General features: G+C 37.1%; 1 protein-coding gene across 1 annotated transcript in view; it reads right to left on the reverse strand.

The window, feature by feature from the left end:
• The window catches only part of KCNK2 (potassium two pore domain channel subfamily K member 2), an 80829-nt gene that overhangs the window by 47577 nt on the left and 12985 nt on the right, over positions 1-20267 (reverse strand). Inside the window, exon 3 of the mRNA XM_015623465.2 lies at positions 16527-16644. Coding sequence (XP_015478951.1) covers positions 16527-16644 — 118 coding nt within the window. The remainder of the gene's footprint in view (positions 1-16526; positions 16645-20267) is intronic.

Consider the following 20267-nt stretch of genomic DNA (forward strand, 5'->3'; position numbering starts at 1 on the left):
TGTTTGTAGGCTCAGGACCCAGAATTTTAACTACACCACATGTCACAGAGGCATTATTTTTAAATTTCCATGGTTGGATATGATTCTATCTGACTCATGTTTAGATTTACTAGCTGCATGTATCTATATTGTCAAATGTTAAATTTGCTTTTCCCTCTGGAAAGTTTAGATTATAATTTCTCTAGAAATTTCTTTGTGATTTAGTATTTAGCTATATTTAATGATAGTGCCATATGCAATGTATTATGTGACAGATTTATTACCAGGCACTCATCACTGGACTAGCCCAAAAAGTAGATGATAAAAGTGGTAAAATGAAGCATCTCCAGATGGTGGCCCTGCCGTCTCAAGGTCCCTTCCTCCTTCAGATGTAGGCTGTCACCTCCCTTGACCCAGTGGCTCTATTAGTTCTGTGGTTATTTTTCCCAGGTGAGTTCAGACTGGGGGCAGATGGAAAAGGAGACAGGGTGGGTATGGATGAACCAACAACAAAAAAAAAAGATGTTATCAAAAGACATCAAAAGACGTGGAGAGAAGGAAAAAGGCTGAAATAAGCAACCAGCACAGGATGATGAACACCCACTTGAGCTTTCAGATAACTCAGAGGAACATCCCAGTTTAGTATGTGTATCCTCTTTACAATTTTTCCAGAAGCCATAGGCCAGACAGAAGTACAACATCCCCAGAGACAGAACACACTTTGCACTACTCTGCATCCAATGGTCCCTTTCCAAGGAAGAATTCGCCATCCCAGCTGCTTTCTCGGCTTCCCTTGCTAGGAATTTTTGGTATTAGTTAATAAGCAGATCTCTGTGGGAGCATTTTCACAGAGGGCTGCAGTTGAAGTTTCCATCATCTCTCTGTGTGACTACTTAGCAACATGCTGTTCTAGCAGGCATCTGGCAATCTTTCGCGTCTTCCGACAGCTTTCAGTACTTCCTTCCTCTAGCCCTTCATTAAGCAGGTGCTTTAAGTAGATCACAAAAAACTGTCTTTTGGTAAACCTTGAACTGTGTGGATGAGAATGAAGCAGTTCAGTCTTTGCTTCCAGTGAATGAACCATCTTACAACGCAGGAGAGCATGGCCAGACAGGGGCAATGCTATGACGCATTTGCCACTCGTCTGAAAAGCAGCTCAGCACGTGTCCTCAGCAAAGACAAGCTGCCCACTGCTGCAGGCTTCTCTGCTGGCAGGGAGCATGCCATGCCCGAGACTGACAGGCCACTTCCGTAGTGGATAATTTATATATTCATACCCATGCACATACATTCAGATGTCTGTCAAACGTAGGGTTTACAGAGCACCACAGTGTAAAGCCTCCCACTCCCACCAACTCGTGAGGGGTTGGTTTCTCTAAAAGTCAGATACAAAATTTCTCAATGCTAATGAGAGCTGAATATGGCTCTCATCATACCACTGAATATGGCTCTCATCATAACATCAACATCTAATTGCTATTTCTAGGGGAATGTCTCTGCATTTCCTTGATTCCCACCTCTATTGCCCTTTCAAGGCTGCAGAGCACAGGACAAGACTCGTTCAACCAGTCAAAGCCAGGAGAGGGGATATCTCTAACATGAAACCAAAGAATTGCAAATTATGTTCTTGACTGACAAGTAATTTTGACTGCTTCATTATCTATCGTACCTCCAAATTATTTTATTCTTAATCTGATCTCTTATTTTCAGAAAATTACAGAAAGGATGACTGCTTTTAATTAGTCTCCATGAGTTACCACTCAGAGAAGTATTAGACAATTAATATATAAGGTTGGGGAGCTCTAAATATCAAATATAAAACATGGTGGGAGAAAAAAAGAGTAGCACAGATGGGTCTTTACACTTCCAGTCAGTTCTGTACTTGCTATTTTTATGATGAACCAGTAACATGTCATTATGGAAATCTGATTTTAAAAATTAAGCAAGAACAATACACATTTTAAAATGTTTTGTTGTGAGAGTGGAGGCATAAGCTTCTCAATACCTGCAAGATGGTTCAAACAATTCATAGGGAGGCCTCTTATTATCAAGATGGTAAAAGAACATAAGTGGAGTAAAATGATAGGAAAGCAAAGTGTCTCTGAGTAGAACATTGGATACAATTAGAAAAACAACAGTATTTTGTGTAAATTAGCCCTTCCTCAGCCAAGCCCAAAAAGCTTATCTGTTCTTCCAGCTGTTTTGAGTGGCTCTAGTAAAAGATAGTCCCTTTTTTCCTACAAATCATACCTCTTCTGACAAAATAATCACCTGTTAGTGAATTCTAGTCATATTACAGCCATTTTTCTCAATCATAATTTGCTATGGTTTTTATCAGTATGTAGTAAGACTTGCTCATAAAAGAACAAATCCCTAAAAAACACATTCTTCCAAACTCTTAAAACATAATAGAGTAATAGTGATCTTATCCTACTGCAATCTACTCCTGCATACAACCATTCCCACATTTATGAACTGCCTTCACTGGACTCTTCTGAGAAGTCTTTTGATTTTAAAGATAATTTTAAAAATTAATTCTGAATTAATTTTTTTAATTCCCAGTTTATTTCCTGTCTATCTCTCCTTTCCTGTTGTTGTCATTGATCTCCACAGGTGTTTTAAACGCTGTAAATCTCTCTACTGTACAGGGTTGAATATTCTCTATATTAAATAATCATGTAGGTTTATCAAGCTCACTTCTGCTGGGGCAACTGGCAGGGCTGGTAAACCTGAAGGGTGGCAGAACATGACAAAATACAGAGCACAAGCCTTGGTCTCTGCAGCACACTGATGTTCATGTTCTTTCATACAAAAAACCCCTTCTGCACCAAGCTCCAGACAAGCTGACAGTGTACACTTGGACATGAAAGCAATTCAGCTTTCTTGCCACAGCATTGGGATACTCTATGCAAACATTGTTCTCCCCTAAAATAATTCAAATTTTCTTCTTCATTTTCATTTTCTTTGATCTCTTATCCTGTACACTAACCCAAAAATCAGCAGGGATGCCAGCATTTTTCCTATTTATGCAAGACCTACCAAAACCACTCTGCAGCTTCAGAGTTACCTGTGAATCTATGTATTTAAGAAGACACCTAGCAGTGAAATGATTTCAGTATCTTCCCTCCCATCTGACACTATCTCTATCTTATATATTCTACTTGCAGCAATTGCTCAGTTATAATGTGTGTGCATTTCTGATAGCACTGACTCATTTCTTTTCTAATTATTGCTGCAGAACCACACTGGCTACTGCTCCGTTTACCCCAATCATAGCTGCAGCACAGCTTGAAAATTGCAAGATAAAACCACAGAGCAAAGAGTACCAAATAACAACCTCTCCAAGTCTTCAGTGACTTCACTATAATGGACAAAGGGTCTATGGGTTTGGTTGAGCAATCAAATCTACCTTTAATATTTGTCTCTAGACAAGAAAATTCTGAACAATTTAACAACAATGACTAATTAGCAGTCAAAAGTTCAGAAAAGAGCATGAAATGCTTGCAAGTATAGATTTGAAAGCTATCTACTAAGGTGAAAAATATATATTAATAGGAATTCGTCATAAGTCATTACATATTTATAGAAGTCTCTTCACACAGATGATCTACAAACCATCTCATAGCAAAATAAGGCATTTTAGGCAAGTGCAAACCTAAATTACATTTTTATGTAGCCTAAGAAAACATCACTTCTGGGCTCAAATGAAGCTCAATAAATCCCATAATGAGACACAAAAATTAAAAATTTCTCAGTCTGGATGATCTATAATGGAGCAGTGAATCAGATAATGGATTCTTGTTCTGGTAAGAGCATTTTCTCTGGCCAGTTCTCAACTAGACAGTAGACAGATATATGGTCAGAGAAGTTCTTTCTCAGGCTGTTGAGTTGCACTTTCCAACTGTACTGTCCAAAGCATGTAGCAAAGTTTACAGACCCTAATAGACGTCATTTCATATCTACCATCTCTTCTTCCAGCACGGAAAAACCAGAGCTAGCTAGCCAGAGAGAAAAAGTTTCTTGGCCTTCACACTGCCACGATTCTTAGTGCCCTAACACAAGCCAAATTCCAGGAAATGTATTTTCATGCACCCATTTCTCCAAGCAGCAGCCATGGCTGTTCAACAAGCTCAAATGCTGGACATTTTGCAAGTAATCTGGGTTTTTCTGACCAGAGGAAATTTATCAATCTGTGGTGCAATAAAAGCATGAATTGGTATCTGCAGGCCAGTCTGAAGAGAAGAAGCAGTTTAACCCAGCAGTGATGCTGGCAGAGCATTTGATGATATAGGCATTTGATGATTGCAGTATATTCCAGTCAAGAACTGCAGCAGGCTGCCCAGGGGAATTACTGTACCTGGAAGTGTTTAAAAAACATAGATGTGGCACTTGAGGACACAGTTTAGTTGGTTAACAGTTGAACTACATCTTTTCCAACCCTAACTGTTCTATAATTATATGATACTATATTTATGTCCAAATCTGAGACTATATTCAGAATGCCAAAGAACTTTAGAGTGGATGCCAAAAAGGTATAATCAAAGACCTCTTTAAGTAATTAAAAAACCAGAGTTATTGCCTATAGAGGATGTTACCTGCTTAAAAATTGAAATGAGAAGCTCTAATAGCCCCTGACATGACTTTGTCTTATTTAACTAAAAGATTATAGAGTAAGAATAAAAGATTTGCCACTACAGTGGAAAAAAAAGTTCCAGTCTTTTCAGTTAGTTTGTTGTGGAATTTTTAAAATAGTATTCAAATATCACATAAAAATAGATTATGTAAATTAGAAGTAGTACAGATCCTTAATCTGAGGGAACTTTGATGCCTTTTTTTTTTTTTTTTTTGCAGAGCTTGGAGATAAAAATTAGCAGTTTAAGTGTATAATACAAGATATATCTCTAACATGTCATCAGTTAAACTGAACAATACAGACACTTGGGATGCTTGGCTCTGTTGTTACCTTAATGACCCAAAATAATTGCTTCCAAGAGTTTGTTACCAAAATAAACAAGACAGAAAACAGCACAACAGCACAGAGACCAGGACAGTGGATGGCAAACACCATGCATCACACAACAAGAAAACTTCAAGGACCTGTGAACTAAAGTCATCCATCCATCCATCTATCCATCCATCCATCCATATTTTCCATTGTACCAATTTTTGTACTCTACAAAGAATTCAGCTAAACTGAGCAAGTCACCACTAATACATGACCCAATAGCATAACTTCAGAATCAAAGTCTACAAAATTCACAGGTGAATGAATAATCCTCACTATGGTTAATTCTGGTGGTTGATAAGTTTAAAAAAACCTATTAAAATATTCTGAATTTTGAAATTGGAGAAAACAGAAGACAATTCCCTTCCTGTGCTACCTCTTCAGACAGAAGAGCTTTTCACAGGTTGACAAAATGGTAACAAATACTAAAAGCAACCTGATCTTTCAAGCATCTACCTTTTCCAAAAAGAAAAATACTTCCTGAACTAAAATAAATTGCACAACTAATGCCAGTGACAGCGAAAAGCTTATTTTTTAGGCCCACAAGTAGCAAGTGTTGCCAATCCATTCTAGAGAGGTATTTAATTCAGGTGATATGCCTGGAGAAAGGAAGTGAGATGAAAAATCTATACAGCAATACGTGATGACAGCAAGGAAGCAATTATTCAAAAGTCACAGTTGGAGCCTGGCTATCAGAAACAAGGAGGAACTAAGCCAACATACCTAATTCTTCCTTTTGGTTACAGCTGTAGAAATCCTCATGACATTCTGACAGGTATAAAATACCACCAGTGTTTTCAAATCATATCGTCTTTAACCAGATATAGGTTTAAAACTGGATACTAGAACTTAAAATACACAATTTAAAATGCATACCAAGTTCTGTGGAATCAAAACAATGCTTACATTCAAAGCATTAGAAGCCACGTCAGCACAGATCAATTTTACAAAGTATTTAAATTTTCAAGATTTCAGTTCTCTTTCCTACTCACACTGCCAAATACCTTCCTTACTATCCCTCTAAATATTAGGGTAATACTTCCATACCCACAGTATCTGAGCATATTGAATTATTGACTTCAGATGGACAACTGGTTTTGAGTAAGGATCCCTGCAGGCAAGGTAGACTAACTGAAAACATAATCAAATTTCTGTCCAGAGAGACTTGAATTTACACAGTTTGTGCTGTTGCTATGAAGCAACCACAGCAAAGATGTCCAAATGAAGTAGTGTCTTGTCTTTAATTACACTTGGCTTTCTCCATGCTCTGGTTACTTGTCCAGCAAAACTCACCAGAATCCCACACAAGTGCAGAAGAGGGAGGAAATCACATTACCAGTGAAGCTCATGAAGGAGAAACAAACTGCAGATTTGTTCCCACAGAACCAAATAATCAAAATACTTAAGATACTAATTTCTTACAAACATCAAAGAATATTTCTAATTGCTTTCAAAAAAACCCTAACCAAACAAATAAAATAAAAAAAAAAATCAGAAGTTGTCTCACCTAGAAGATGATTTTCACAAAGTAAATTAGCTAGAAGGAAAAAATGCCGTTCTTCCCAGTCCTGCTGTGCAAACCCAGACTAAAGTTTTAATCACTATTACTCAATATAAGAACACCTTGAGAAGGAGAGCAACTCATGATAAGTTTTACAGGCTAATGGCTGTACTACCACACAATTTATTTGCTTTTAGCTGGTATGTAGTAGACAATTATCCTCTCTTTAGCTTACATTGCATTTTTTCACACCTGGAAAAGCATTTATTCACTGGTGAAACTCAGCATGACCAGAAGGTGGGTAATGCACATATAGGACTTTTCTACACCATCATCTAAATTATGCACCCCCCTAGTCTTCCTGAATACCTATCTTACTCTTAATTTGCAATTAACGTGTGTCTTCTGTAACTACCTGCTTCTGCCAAGTGAAAAATTGAAGTCATCAGACTGTAATGTTGTACTGAACAATTATATTTGCACTAGCAGTTCAAATTAGTATTCATTAATTTTTATCCTCTTGCTCTTGTACATCTATCTGCATATGCAATGCTTATTGCTGTAGAAATAAATTATACTCTTGAAAAATATGGATTTTTAACACACACTGAGATGCAAACTACAACTTTGCTTGCAGTCATACCAACTCATACAGCTCTTGCAAAAGGATGACACCAGAGGGTGAGATTCTTCAAAGCACAAGAGGATTCAATACTGACAAAAATCACTGAAAAAAGTTAATGGATTTTGTTAATTTCCCCTTTGCCTGTATTTCTACCCAGCTTCCCTTCTGGATTTCAGGGCCCTTTTTTTTAATGGAATCAAGCTGCTGGCAGTAATGAGAAATCTATAAAATATAGAGAGTTCTCATTGTATAAAAAAGGAAACACTTTCATAAAATGCTAATGGATATTCCCATTTGCTGTAGTGATACTTGAATGAAATTTTACTCCATAATGCTGCTGGCACAAGGCAGCAGATTTTATACTAGTGGCAGTTCACTTCAAGAAATCTTTAAGGTCTTTTAGGCTATCAGTACTACATCCCTTCTATAATCTTTGGAGGAAAAAAAGGGTTCTCTTTCTGGTATCATTGCAACAGAATCAACTGGTAATCCAGACCAGCACTGGGAATGGTACAGCCAAGTTTGCACGAAAACATTGGGGTGAATATGGGGCAAGGAGTCTACCTAGGCCAAGTTTGCATAAAAACACTTGGGGGAATATGGAGTAAAGGGTCGACCTAGGCTAACTGACCCCTTCCTTAAGGAGATCCTAGCTCAAATTCAGCACACCACTGGAATATCCAGCTATGTCCCATGAGCATTAGTGCCTGCCCTGCTCCAACCAGCCAGAATGCCAAGGGGCATTCCTGGCACTGGGGAACTGTGCAGATGATGTACATCAACCACAACCTCAATACAACACAAGCAACCTTTTTCAGATCTTAATTCCCAGGGAGATAAATAAGATACCTTATCCTACACTCAGATTAACATGATAGGTTAACAGAGTGTGGTTTATATTAGGCAGGTGCTTACCTGGTATAAAAAACACATGATATTCAGCCAGATCTACAAAACCTTCTCAACATTCAGAACTCATGCTAGAAGTACCTAAAAAGTGCCTACTTTCTACAGTGATCAGTTGGCAGAAATTCCAGCTGATAGTGAGCTTTACTTTCAAAAGAGGTTATATGCCCCCATGCTAGTCTTGTATTGAGGGTCCCCACCCAAAAATACAAAAAAAAAGAACTCCACAGAAAGAAAAGAAAGAAAAGAACTCCACAGAAAGAAAAGAAAGAAAAGAACTCCACAGAAAGAAAAGAACTCCACAGAAAGAAAAGAAAGAAAAGAAAGAAAGAAAGAAAGAAGCAAACAAACAAACAAACGAAAAAGCTGTGATGGATTATAGCTGCTTTTGCCTCTTTAAAAGCTGCTTCTGCTTAGCAGCTCAACTAAACAAACTGGAAACAGCTGTGAATAAAGCAACACACAAAGGTAAACAGCTTAACACGGTCAAAACTTACCAACAGAGCATCCTGAGGGGATACACACTGTGAACAGGTGCTTTTATTTTGGCCTTTAAACCTTACCCACTCAGTGACCCCGATGTAGAAGCAAAGCACAAAACATTCACTTTTTTCAATGTTTTCCAAAATCCTGTGCCTCTGTTTGCTTATAGGATTTGAGGTTCTCATGGTTGGTTGCATCACTCCTTATCCAATTACAAAAATAAACAAAAAGAGAGCAGGAAATAATTCCATTCATCCTAGCATTCTATACCCAGTGTAACCCTACTGGCAATTCCTCCTCTCAGCCTTGCCTTTATTGATACCAACAAGCTTTTGTAACCTGGGAATAGAAATGGACATGATCAGGAGGCTCAGAAACCCTTTTCTAATCAGCCAGTGATGAGAAATCTGAATAAAAAAAACAAAATTCAGTTTCATTAGCACACTGGCACTAACAGAGTAAGCTGTGAAAACTTCACTGTTCATTTGCAGTGTAAATCGGGGACTGTCACAACTGACAAATTGACATTTTCACTCCACAGCACGACTTGAAGTTCCAAGCAGAACTGTTTTAAGCATAGTCTGTTGTTTAGGAAATTACCAAAGGTAATGGAGTGTTGGAAAGCTGCAAGCCTGACAATTTGTTTTAACACAACTATTTTCAGGTTTTGAGAAAAAAAGTAAGATAAAAGCTCAAAAGCTGCAAGTACATCAAACTGCAAAAATGGTACATCTTCCTTCTTGCTTTGCGAGATCCAGCAATAAATAGACACCACACCAAAACAAAATTGTCAGTGCTGCCTAGCAGGAAGCTTATCAAAGACATTTAAAAGGCTTTTTTATGAAAAACCAATTTTAATGAAGTCACATCAGTGTAGAAGAACATTCCAGGTGGTCAGAAAAAATATTCCAGAACATAAATGTAGTCAGAAACTGAGTGTTACAAGCAAAGTAAGTAGTTGGCAGAGCTCTGAATCCAAATTCTTAAATAAAAATGTGTAAAAAGAAAGATCAGGACAAAAAAGATATAAAATGTCACTGATGCCACCATCTTCCCTAAAGAGACAGCATCCCTTCTTGCCATCCAGTGCCAAATTTCTTGTCCAAAATTCAGAACTTACCAGACAGAAAAAAACATTGCCTTGTACATTCACAGACAATTAAGAGGCTACATCACCTTAACCTGTTCTAATATAGCTGATAACTTAGAGTAACAATATCCCCAGAAATATCAGACCCTGAATATGGCCCACAGAAGATGCAAGTGATTGCAATTTACTGTACGCCTGCACATCAGATTCCTGTGTATCAAACTAAAGCTGGTAGGAAAAAAAAAATCACTGCTCTGTATAATTAAAGCTGTGTATCATCCCATAAATTTTCACTTTTTCAATTTCATGGCTACCCTTGGCATTGTTGAGTATTTTCTTAGTCTCAATCATTTTGGTCAGTGAGGTTTAATTTTTTTCTGTAATTTGCTCATTCAATTTAATTCAATTTTTTTGATATACAAGCCCTCAGTATCTCTAACTGAGCTCTTCATCTAATATAATTTCCTTTCAGCTCCTCACCATCATCCTTCCTCCACCACTGTCCCAGCTTCCCTGACTCTCAGCAGTCTTATCCTAATTATTGCTCCTGTATCTTGTACAGTCCAAGTATTATTTCTTCGGCATTCAAGTCAGATAAGCCCTCTTTCCCACTGCCTGAGCAAATGCAGGAGAAAATTGAGGGCATAGTGGTAATACACTTTCAACTCACTCTTCCTGTGAGAAATAATTAGAGAGGAAATCTTGTTTAGTCGCTACTGCCCTGGGAGAGAGTATGCTCAGTTCAGATGAAATATTTGGAGAATTGTGTTGCCAAATCCTGACAGGTGTCTCCAGAGCACAATTGAAGCACTCTTTGTCAACAGCCAATAACTGGGTCAAATTCAGACACTTTTTCAAAAGTACAACAAAAGAAGCAAAGGAAATAAATTAGAATGGAGCAAATAGAGACTTAAAACCTAATTTTGTTCCAACAACTATTAAGGACAGCAGCACAGGGACGGGAAGGAAAGCACAACACTAACTTGGAGGAAAGACTGAGTTCTGAAGAAACCTCAGGGGGATTTTCTTTTTAAACTAAAAATTCTTTCTGTTGACATCAGATGAGATACATGTTTAACACACTTTGAGACTCAATGTGACTCTCAGGAGAGCAGCAGGAGTTTTCAGTGGGGTCCTCTGCAGAGCAAGAGATGGAAGGAGCAGTTCACTTCATTCCCCAGTGACCTCTGTAGCATCTCTTACTACCAGATTTTCACAGACCATAAATTTTAACCACTTTTTTTCCTGCATTGCTCTGCAGCTGGTCTTGTCAGCTGGTTATACTCAGCCTTGCCACACACACACTCCTGTAAGAAACTCTATAGAGTCTGAACATGTGCAGCCAGACTATCAGTAGAGGCTGAGATCCTCGATCTTGCCTTGATGAAGATCATTTCTAGCAGAGGAACCCTGAATCAAAATGGTCTTTGGAAGCCCTATACTCTGATGTCCACCAAGATTTAAGTTCATTTAAGTAATGGACACAAATGCATAATTACTGATATGATGGAGAAAAGTCACATATCAGAATATTTTTCAGGCAAATGCATTCTATGTTGTTTTTTTTAATTTCAGTTTTTCCCCAATCCCCTCCTCAATCACCTCAGCATCTGCACTTCACTTTCTTTTGCTTGTTTCTTCTCTCTTCCCTTACAAATACATAAACAGAAATCCAAGTATTTACTCTCTGCTAAGCCACAATCTTTCAAACTAAAACTTTTATGCTCATCCTCAAAATCCTTCTTTCTTCTTTGGTGGAAAAAATAAATTTAAAAAGTAACATATTCTAAGATAAGCATGTGATGTTTCTTACTTTTCTGAACTAGGAGAACAATTTTTTCAATGTCATTTGCACATTTTTAGCTCTATGATTATCTGACATAATAGGCAATATCTCATTATGAACAATATTTGTCTTTTCGTAACGTCAAAAGTGTTTTGTATATTTTAGTTGTCAGCACATTATTCTATTACCTTGTATTTTAAAAATGCAGTGGAATGGTGCCAGAAAGGACAGTTTTAGCAGCAGGATTTTATTATTGTTCCAAGTCAACAAGCAATGTAATAAGACTTTCTAAAAGACCCTGTCTTCACATGCAAACCTTGTGTCCAACTAGTGGGAAAATGACAGAAAGAATTATTCCTTATAGTGAAATTGCATTTGAAGCTACATAACTAATTGCAGCTTTAAAAATGACAAATCAGGTGGAAATTTCTAGTCAAAAACATAAATCTATTTTTCAGTATCTTAGCTGCTTGCTATTTGGATCTGTTCCCTAAAGTTTAAATATTTACAAATTGTTTTTATTTTTATATTTTTTTGTTGTAGGTTTGTTTGGTTTTTTTGGGGGGGGGGGGGGGGGGGCTGGGTTTATTTGTTTTGCTTAGTTTTGGGGTTTTTTGGAGTATTTTTTGTTTTGTTGTTTTGGGGTTTTTTTGTATTCACATTCCTCTGCACACTTTAATAATGATTGCTATGCTTTTGGATCCCAAAACCCTATATTCTCATAGCTAGCTGCATGATCCTAGATTAAAGACTTTAGTCATGAATGAGCTTCTCAAGAGGTTCAGTTTACAGTGAACACGAGATGTTGGGTTTGAAAGTCAAGAGCTGGTGGCAACAAAAGTAGAAAAGGACAAAAATAAATGATATGTTCTTCCTTTTTGGATTTTTTGGACCCAGTTTTTAGCAACTGCTGGGTTTGGACATCAATGGGGCTGCATCCTCCTGTAATGCTTTACAGGAGCTCTGTTTGAAAGGATGCACTCTGGCAAACCACAGCTACCAGCGAGGTTGCTGGCACTGCCACTGTGCTCTCAACTGCCATCCAAGACACTCCATCTTCCAGGAGGCTGAATAAAACACTCTTCCCATAGGTCTACCTTGCAGAGCTTGAAAAAATCATTACAGACTGAAAAAATCATTACAGACTGGCTGGAATGAGAGTGGAAATAATGCGGCTCTTTTAGATGAAGACTCATAGCAGGTTGGTAGAGGTTCTCACCATGCAGTTTCTTGTATTACAGAGGACACTCCATTTTTTATGTGCTGAGACACCAGACATTTGGGAAAACAACTTGCTGAGCTCAAGGCCTTGGCATATCTTCTCTGTTTTTTAATTTTTCTAGACACAGGTCTCAGGCTTCAAAATGACAGGTCTGCTTCTTTACCCTGCAGCCCGTACAAAACTTTCCCCACTCCTAAACATAAATCTGGGGGAAATTGGGGTGTGTACAGGTTGTGTCTGTTTGGCCATTTCTGAGTTCAGCTACCTATTGATCCAGAGGTTACAAACCATGCACAGTGCCAGAAATGAGCTCTCAGAATAAAAAGAGGAGACATTAAAGTTATTTTCCCCTCCTTCTCAGCACTACCTCCAGCTTTATGATTAAGTTACCATTTTTCTTTCTTTTCTCCTCAACCCTCTTTTTTCTTTTCTTTGGTCATGTGGTCTTAGAGCAGGACTGACTGGATAATGACATTTTCAGGTAGACAAAAAGAGGTTCCTTTGTACTTTGCAGCATGCACAGTATCCCAGGGAACAATGCAACAGTATTTTTCATAGATAATTTCATATTCCTATTTCCCTCTGCAACCCTTTTCCCTCTAAGAGACTGTCTGAAACCATTCCATATGCACAGACTAATAATCATGTAATTTCACATCTCTTTGTTGAGATGAGGTATATTTGTTCTGGAAACATATTCACAACCAAGAGCACCTAACTAAGCCAGTCAAAACTATAACCCTTCCTGAAAAAACTTCTGTGCTGTAACACAGTAGTAAAGGCAAAGCTAAAACCAAGGACCTGTTCTAAAGAAAGCTTTGTGAAACTGATTATGACTCCCAACTAAATCCACGTTTTAGAAAAGACCTGTGTCCCTAAAGGACATGAAATGATTCACATGAATACGTCTCAGTGGTATGACAGGAGAAGAAGTAACTTTATTTTCTGACTCCAGTATTTATAGATTCTTGACAATGACCAGGTATTAGATAACTAAGCTACTACCTTCCCAAGCACACTGGTCATGCAAAATGTCCATCAAAGACGTTTCTTAGAAGGAATGTGTGAGCACTTATGTTTACAGTTACTTTCATGGGAAAGTAACTAAAATTATGAAAACAAGATCAGAAGGCTTAGTTTTCAGGGCAACAATCTAGTAGCAGTATCACATCATATTCTATTCAAACTGATCTTGCTGATTTTATATTATGCACTATAATATTTATTGAGTCACATGAAGGATTATAACAGACTTCAAAAAATGTTACATAAATACTAAGCCATGTTTTCTGAAGTGTTGCCTCTGTTCTGGTGAGCTGGCTTTGGAACTCTATGGACATAATGACACCATCAGAGGGCCTTTCAGAAACCTAAAGGAGATCCAGAAGATGGTTCTAGTCTGCTGTCAGCAGCCACCAAAACAGACAGTCAATATTTTTCATGTCAGTGTTCAACACTACTGGGATACCAGAAGAACAGTAACTGCAAAACAATAATTTATTGCTTAGGCAGATGCTAAAGGCTTTATTTATTATCCTCTCTCCCCAGAAACCAAATATTTGTGGGATGCAAGTGCTACTGGCAATAAAGAAAAGCTTTGCTTTCATTAAAGGAAGGTTTGAGAAATTCTATTCATAGACTACTGGTTCCATTTGAATGTCTTAAAATCTTAGATATCACCAGGAAGAGTGTGGGCTAAGTGACATGGTAAAATTATAGTAATAAGTGGTTTGGAAAGCTACAAAATCTGCTGCAACACTAGAAAGCTATCATTGTCTCTAAATGGTAGTAATCCCTTTTCTCATCTACAAGTACTTCTTAAGGTATACAGACTAAGGCCATAATCTTTACAAATTTTATTCATATTTATCAAAACACATTTACAAATTGTTTCTGTAAAGTTGTTCTATGAATTTATAAGGTCCTGTCTCTGTCCACAGAGAATATCTGTGGCGTTTGTCTGAAACCCATGGCAGCTCTCTGAAGATGTTCATAAACCACATTTTGACTCTCTTGAGAAATTGAGTTAATATAATACCCTTTGCTCTCTAACTGGAAGGAATGGCTCTATTTTCAAAAAGTTACTCATATACGAAAAGGTATTGTTCTGAACAAAAAAATCACTTGCTGGCATATAATGACACAAAGATTAAGGGAAAGCACTCCCAGCTGCTCTGCTCACCAGCATTTTCCCAGGTAATTCACTTTTCCACATGCTTTTCACCACAGCATCACTTTCTGTCACACCACAAGCCCTGTCAGTCATGGAAAAGGAGGTTCACAGCACTGAGACAGCACCAACCATGCTACAGCATCCATATAAATTTGCTTTCCTTGGATCCTGAGAAAAGCTTAAAAGTGCAGCTGGCTGTGAGCTTCCCATCAGAAAGGGTCCATGATGAAAGAAACCCAGTCACTCCAAAGCCAAAATATTTTATGGAAGACTTTTGTTGTCCATTTTTTTCTCAGGCTATCACAAAACCTGAAACAAATATTTACTGTTGCCTAGTTTGACCTGCTTGTGACAACTCTGGTTTGCAGAAATGACTTTGAATTGAAATATTAATTTTCAAATGTATTTCCTATTGAGTTATCTTGCCTCTTGGGAGCAGTGGCTCAAAGGCCTGGATGCCTTTGCAGATCCCTGCTCTCTTCTAAGCTGGACTCACACATGGCTTAGAATCAGGTCAGTAAATTAAATCAGAAAACACTATGATTTAGAAAAGCCTTAGTTTTAGTTGGAAAAAAGATGGTGAGACAAAATGTTCCACTGCTTTAAAATAATTTTTAAACTTTTAATTCCTTGAACACTTCCCATATGGTAGCTTTTAGACTTATTAAAAGGTAAAGCAACTATTATGCCCTTTCTATAGGACCATGGATGCTTACAACATAAAGTCGAGTGCTGTCCAAAGAGGATCACAAAGACTGATCACAAAGCTATCCTTTCAAAGTTCTTGGTTTGGTTTTTTTTTGTTATAACCTTTAATTTTCATTAGATTTTTCAATACTTGAGGGCTTTTATCACCATGATGAGGTACTACTATAAAATCAGTAAGTTTGCTACAAATCAAGCAGGAAAGAATTTCTCTGTTTCACTACACCTGTGTTTCAGTTACTCTAGATATGGAAAAATATCACATATGCACAATATTTATACATATAAATGTAGACATGTTTACAGTGAAACTCACAAAAAATACGGTACTTATGCACTTCTACATAAAGAAAGAAAAAGGGCCCAGACAATTCTTGAAAAGAACATCCTCTCCCATCACAATATGCATATAAATATTATGTAGTGGTAATTATTGCAAAGATGCTACAATTCCTTATATATTATTCTCAATACTTTTTTCTCATTATTTCATCTTCAAATTTCCATCTATCTTTGTTAATGCCCTTTTGTGAGCTATGAGCTACATTAAATTTTTAACTCTATACCATGTGTGCAATCTTGTAGTCAAAGGGAAGAAATTGAAATACCTAACGCTGTTTCTTTTTACACCTGCTCAGAGGGATAGTGACTCTTTCAGAATTAAGATAAAATAACAGCACTGAATGGGAGAACACAGGCTTTAAATTCCATACAACTCAGTCATGGTTTAATGCACATGTTCTTTAAATCATGCCCTATTTAACAGTTGTGATTGTACAGTTGACCAAATTCTCCCCAGAAAATATTTCCACAACCTCTTCCAGTCACCTGAGAGAAATGTACAGCAACATTTATTTTTTTTTCTATAGAAAAATCACTCAGCTAGGGCTCCTTTACAGACAGCTATTATTTCTGGCCCTGCAGCTAGAAAATAACTCTCTACTTAAAACAGAAGATTTGGAAGATTTACCATTAACAGATATATACACATACTGGAAATCAAAAGAGTTTCAGCTCATTGACTATAAAAAGATAATAAGCTGTGTCCTACCTATGGTGGTAATAACAGTGCCAGCAAAGAAGAAGGAACTTCCCAAGTCCCAGTGACTGATCTGAGCAGATGTGTTTCCTATAGGTATGATTCCTGCATTTATTGCTGCCACTACTTGCTGCAAGTTTAAAAAGATTTTGTCAATATTCATGAAACAATTGTATTCATATATACTATAAGATAAATTGATTAAATCACTTATTTGATCCAAGCACTAAACCAGAAAAGGATCTTTGTTGCTTTGCTTGAGTTATATCACTCAATCAGGCTACAATTTATTCTTCAGCAGCCACTCCAGGCAATTCAGAAGAGCTGTAAAGTCCAGACCATTAGGGAGAATGCAAAATCCACAATATCTGTGATATAACTCTTTTAGTCAGAAGGCAAACACGATTATTTTTACTGCTGTAACTATTTGGTGAAGAAAAACATGCATTAGACAAAATTTATAATGAGGGTTTCCCACAATGTTCCTGTGTTATGTTAGGCAATCAAATGGACTTCTTTGAGAAAAAATGCCCATACATTGTTCTATATCAAATTGATTCCAAATAAAGAAAACACTTTTATATAACAGACAGTTCAATAATTAAAGTGATTACACATACAATGATAAAACTTTCACTATAGCAACAAAAAATTCAACCAAATATCAAACATGCATATCTATACAACTATATACTTCAGAAATGCCGTTCTTGAAAAATTCAGTTCTAGCAAATAAAGTTAACAAGCTTGCCACTAGTGACATTTTCATAGTCTCAAGAAACAGGAAACTTTTCCTTCTTCAGCAGCATCAACTACTGTAAATTCTTATTACAAACTATATTCCTGTTTTGTTATATCACAGTTGCATATATATACTGGTATTTGAGTTAAAGTATTTTTAAATTTGCAATAAATATTTGAAATACAGGTTTTCATTTCATTCTGAAACTTTAAAACAGGAGTTATTTCTAATCATGCTACTTGTAATAATTGGTGTCTAACAAAAGAAAAACAGAGGAAGCAGTACCACAAAGTAAAAATGAGCATTTTAACTAATTAGTAGTTCCAGCTTGGCAAAATGTACAAAAATAATTAGATACGAAAATATATTTAGCGATAGGACAGACTAGAACCATCTTCAATTTCGGAAGTCTGTTGCAGAGGAACAGTGTTGTACAGTAGTAATAATTTTTTCAGTCCCAAAATACATTGATAATATGGAAATTAAAACATTTCTGTTACTAAACAGTGCCTGCAGAAGTCACTTGATCTGGACAGAGACTATGAAGTAACAATGTGGGATTAACTAGAACATCTATTTTTTATTATGGGACTGAAATCCAACATTAAATCCAGCTTAAATCCAACGTTTCCAGGTTGCAATTTTCAAAGCTCAGATGCACAAAGTAACCATTTTGAAGTTCACTGCTGCACCTCTGCAGCCACAGGGATTTTGCTGCCAAGCCTAAACCATTTCCACCATCCAGGGTTGTCAACAAAGCCAACTGGGGTATCTTTACACAAACTTTTAACTGCTTTCATTTTAACTTCCTTTTTTAGGTTTTTGGTTTTGTTTTTTTAAATAGCAGAATGGCAGACATCAAAGAAGTAGTATTTTCAAACCTACTGAGGAAGGAGAAAAGATGGGGAAAGAAAATAAGGGGGAATAGAGTTTAATTTTCCTTTGTGTTGGAAGGATTAATCTTCTGCATTTGTACATGATGTACAACTAGGCAGGAGCAAATACAGCTCATACTGACAGGTGTTTCCATCAGTGTAGGAAGGGACACATCAGACTAAAATGTGTAAAAACCATCCATTGAATTGATTTTATAATGTACACAACACAGATATTCCTTTGATTTACAAGGAAGTGCAAAACAGTGTGCTGCGTTATACAGAGCCCACTGAGTACAACCTGAATGCTGCTACATTTCAGGGGACTAAGAACTGCCATCACAAGTCCTGGTACCTGCACATGGGAACACACTCACCAGTGAGGACATTATATGATATAGCACTGGATCAATGTAATTTTTTGAACCATTCTTGTTTCATTACAGTTTCTTGTACTGGATGAAGATACTACCCATAGCAATGCACCTGTTTAGACAGTCTAGCAAGACCAAGTTCTATACAAATCCAGATGTAAAATGTTTTCAGGGCTTTTATCATCACTGCATGGTTTTTAAGCTATATGTACCTCAAAGCCTTTTATATGAAAGGTGTTCCAGTCTAAACTGCTCAATGATCCACTGCAGCTACACATTTCCTGGCTTCATCTACCATACCTACCTTTTTCCTGGAAAAAAAAAATTACAATTTAACCCAAAACTGCCCAGAGCACAACAGATGGCTACAAAAGACAATTAGCTGCTATTATTATGTCTCTGATTTTATCCAACTGCTAATCAGGAAAATAATCAGGGTTGCTTTCAGAGATGCTTCCTTTGCGTACAGCCTCCTAAGTTCTGACTACGCACTTTAGGGACTTTCTGAGTAGGAGGCTGCATCTGCATCGTGGTGTTCAGATTGGCTTGGGTGAATTGCTTTGCCATTAATTTATCTAACTACTTTTGGAGCTCACTTGTATTTTGCAAGCCAAGTAATTCTGTGGCAGTAAGATCTGCAAATTACTTGTGGATCATTTAAAATGTATTTCCCTTTTGAGAGTTTGTATGTGCTTCAAAGTAATTTTTTAAGTCCTTATATTATGAGGAACACTTGAATAGCAATTTCTAATTTGTCTCCTTCAAGAAATTAATGATCTTACAGACCACTCCGCTTCCTATTTCTTTCCAAATGGAAGACTCTTTCTTATTAAATAATATATTCACCTATTTAAAAAAATCTGTTGTATATCACATATAAGTATTTTTAAAATAAGGGGGTTTTTTATTGCCAGTATTTCTCATGTATTTTCTTTTTACATTTACTGATTCACGTTTGTAAATGTATTGATTGTTTTAGGCATAGTTTTAGTCATAAAGGGCCAGATGATGCCTTCACATCATTGTTGGGCTCGTTTCCAAACACACAATGTTATGCTTTCTCTTGGGCTATGACCGTGTTTGGGAGAAGCCAAACTAGGTATCAACAAAGCTGCTGTATTTTATACCTTTAGAGTCATCTGTAAGAGTCTTCCTGACTAACAAGGATGACAGGTGGGTAAGGTTACTGGTTTACTGTCTTATAAAGTCTTTGAATGTTGCCTGCATGTTTTTCAGGAAGGGTGACTGCATTTTCAGTTCTTTGGATCAGAGGATGACTTCTCTTCCTTGTCTGGTCAACAATCATAAGAAGATCCTCATCTAAGACTATTTCTAAGAAAAATTTAAGAAGAAAATAATATATTGCATAACTCCTAACACACATTTCAGGGCAATAGTATCGGGGTAACATCTTCCTGACTTATATCCACCGCACAAACTTACCTGGAGGACTGGATATTAACTGTTCTCTTGCCCAGAATAAAAACTCAGGCTTCACTGACTTCACTAAGGGCCAGGATCTCAGCCTTAGCCTTCAATTAATAGGCTTATTATTCACCGTCAGAGCTATCACATTCAGTTCTCTGCCACCTTAATTCTTGGTCTTTCAGCCTCTTTTTTGACTGGTGCCTTACGACTAGAGCAAACTTCATTTGTCATGAGTTTGACATCCATCTTCCTTCCTTCCTTCCTTCCTTCCTTCCTTCCTTCCTTCCTTCCTTCCTTCCTTCCTTCCTTCCTTCCTTCCTTCCTTCCTTCCTTC

The sequence above is a fragment of the Parus major genome, chromosome 3 (genome assembly GCF_001522545.3).
Source record: "Parus major isolate Abel chromosome 3, Parus_major1.1, whole genome shotgun sequence".
NCBI lineage: Eukaryota > Metazoa > Chordata > Aves > Passeriformes > Paridae > Parus > Parus major.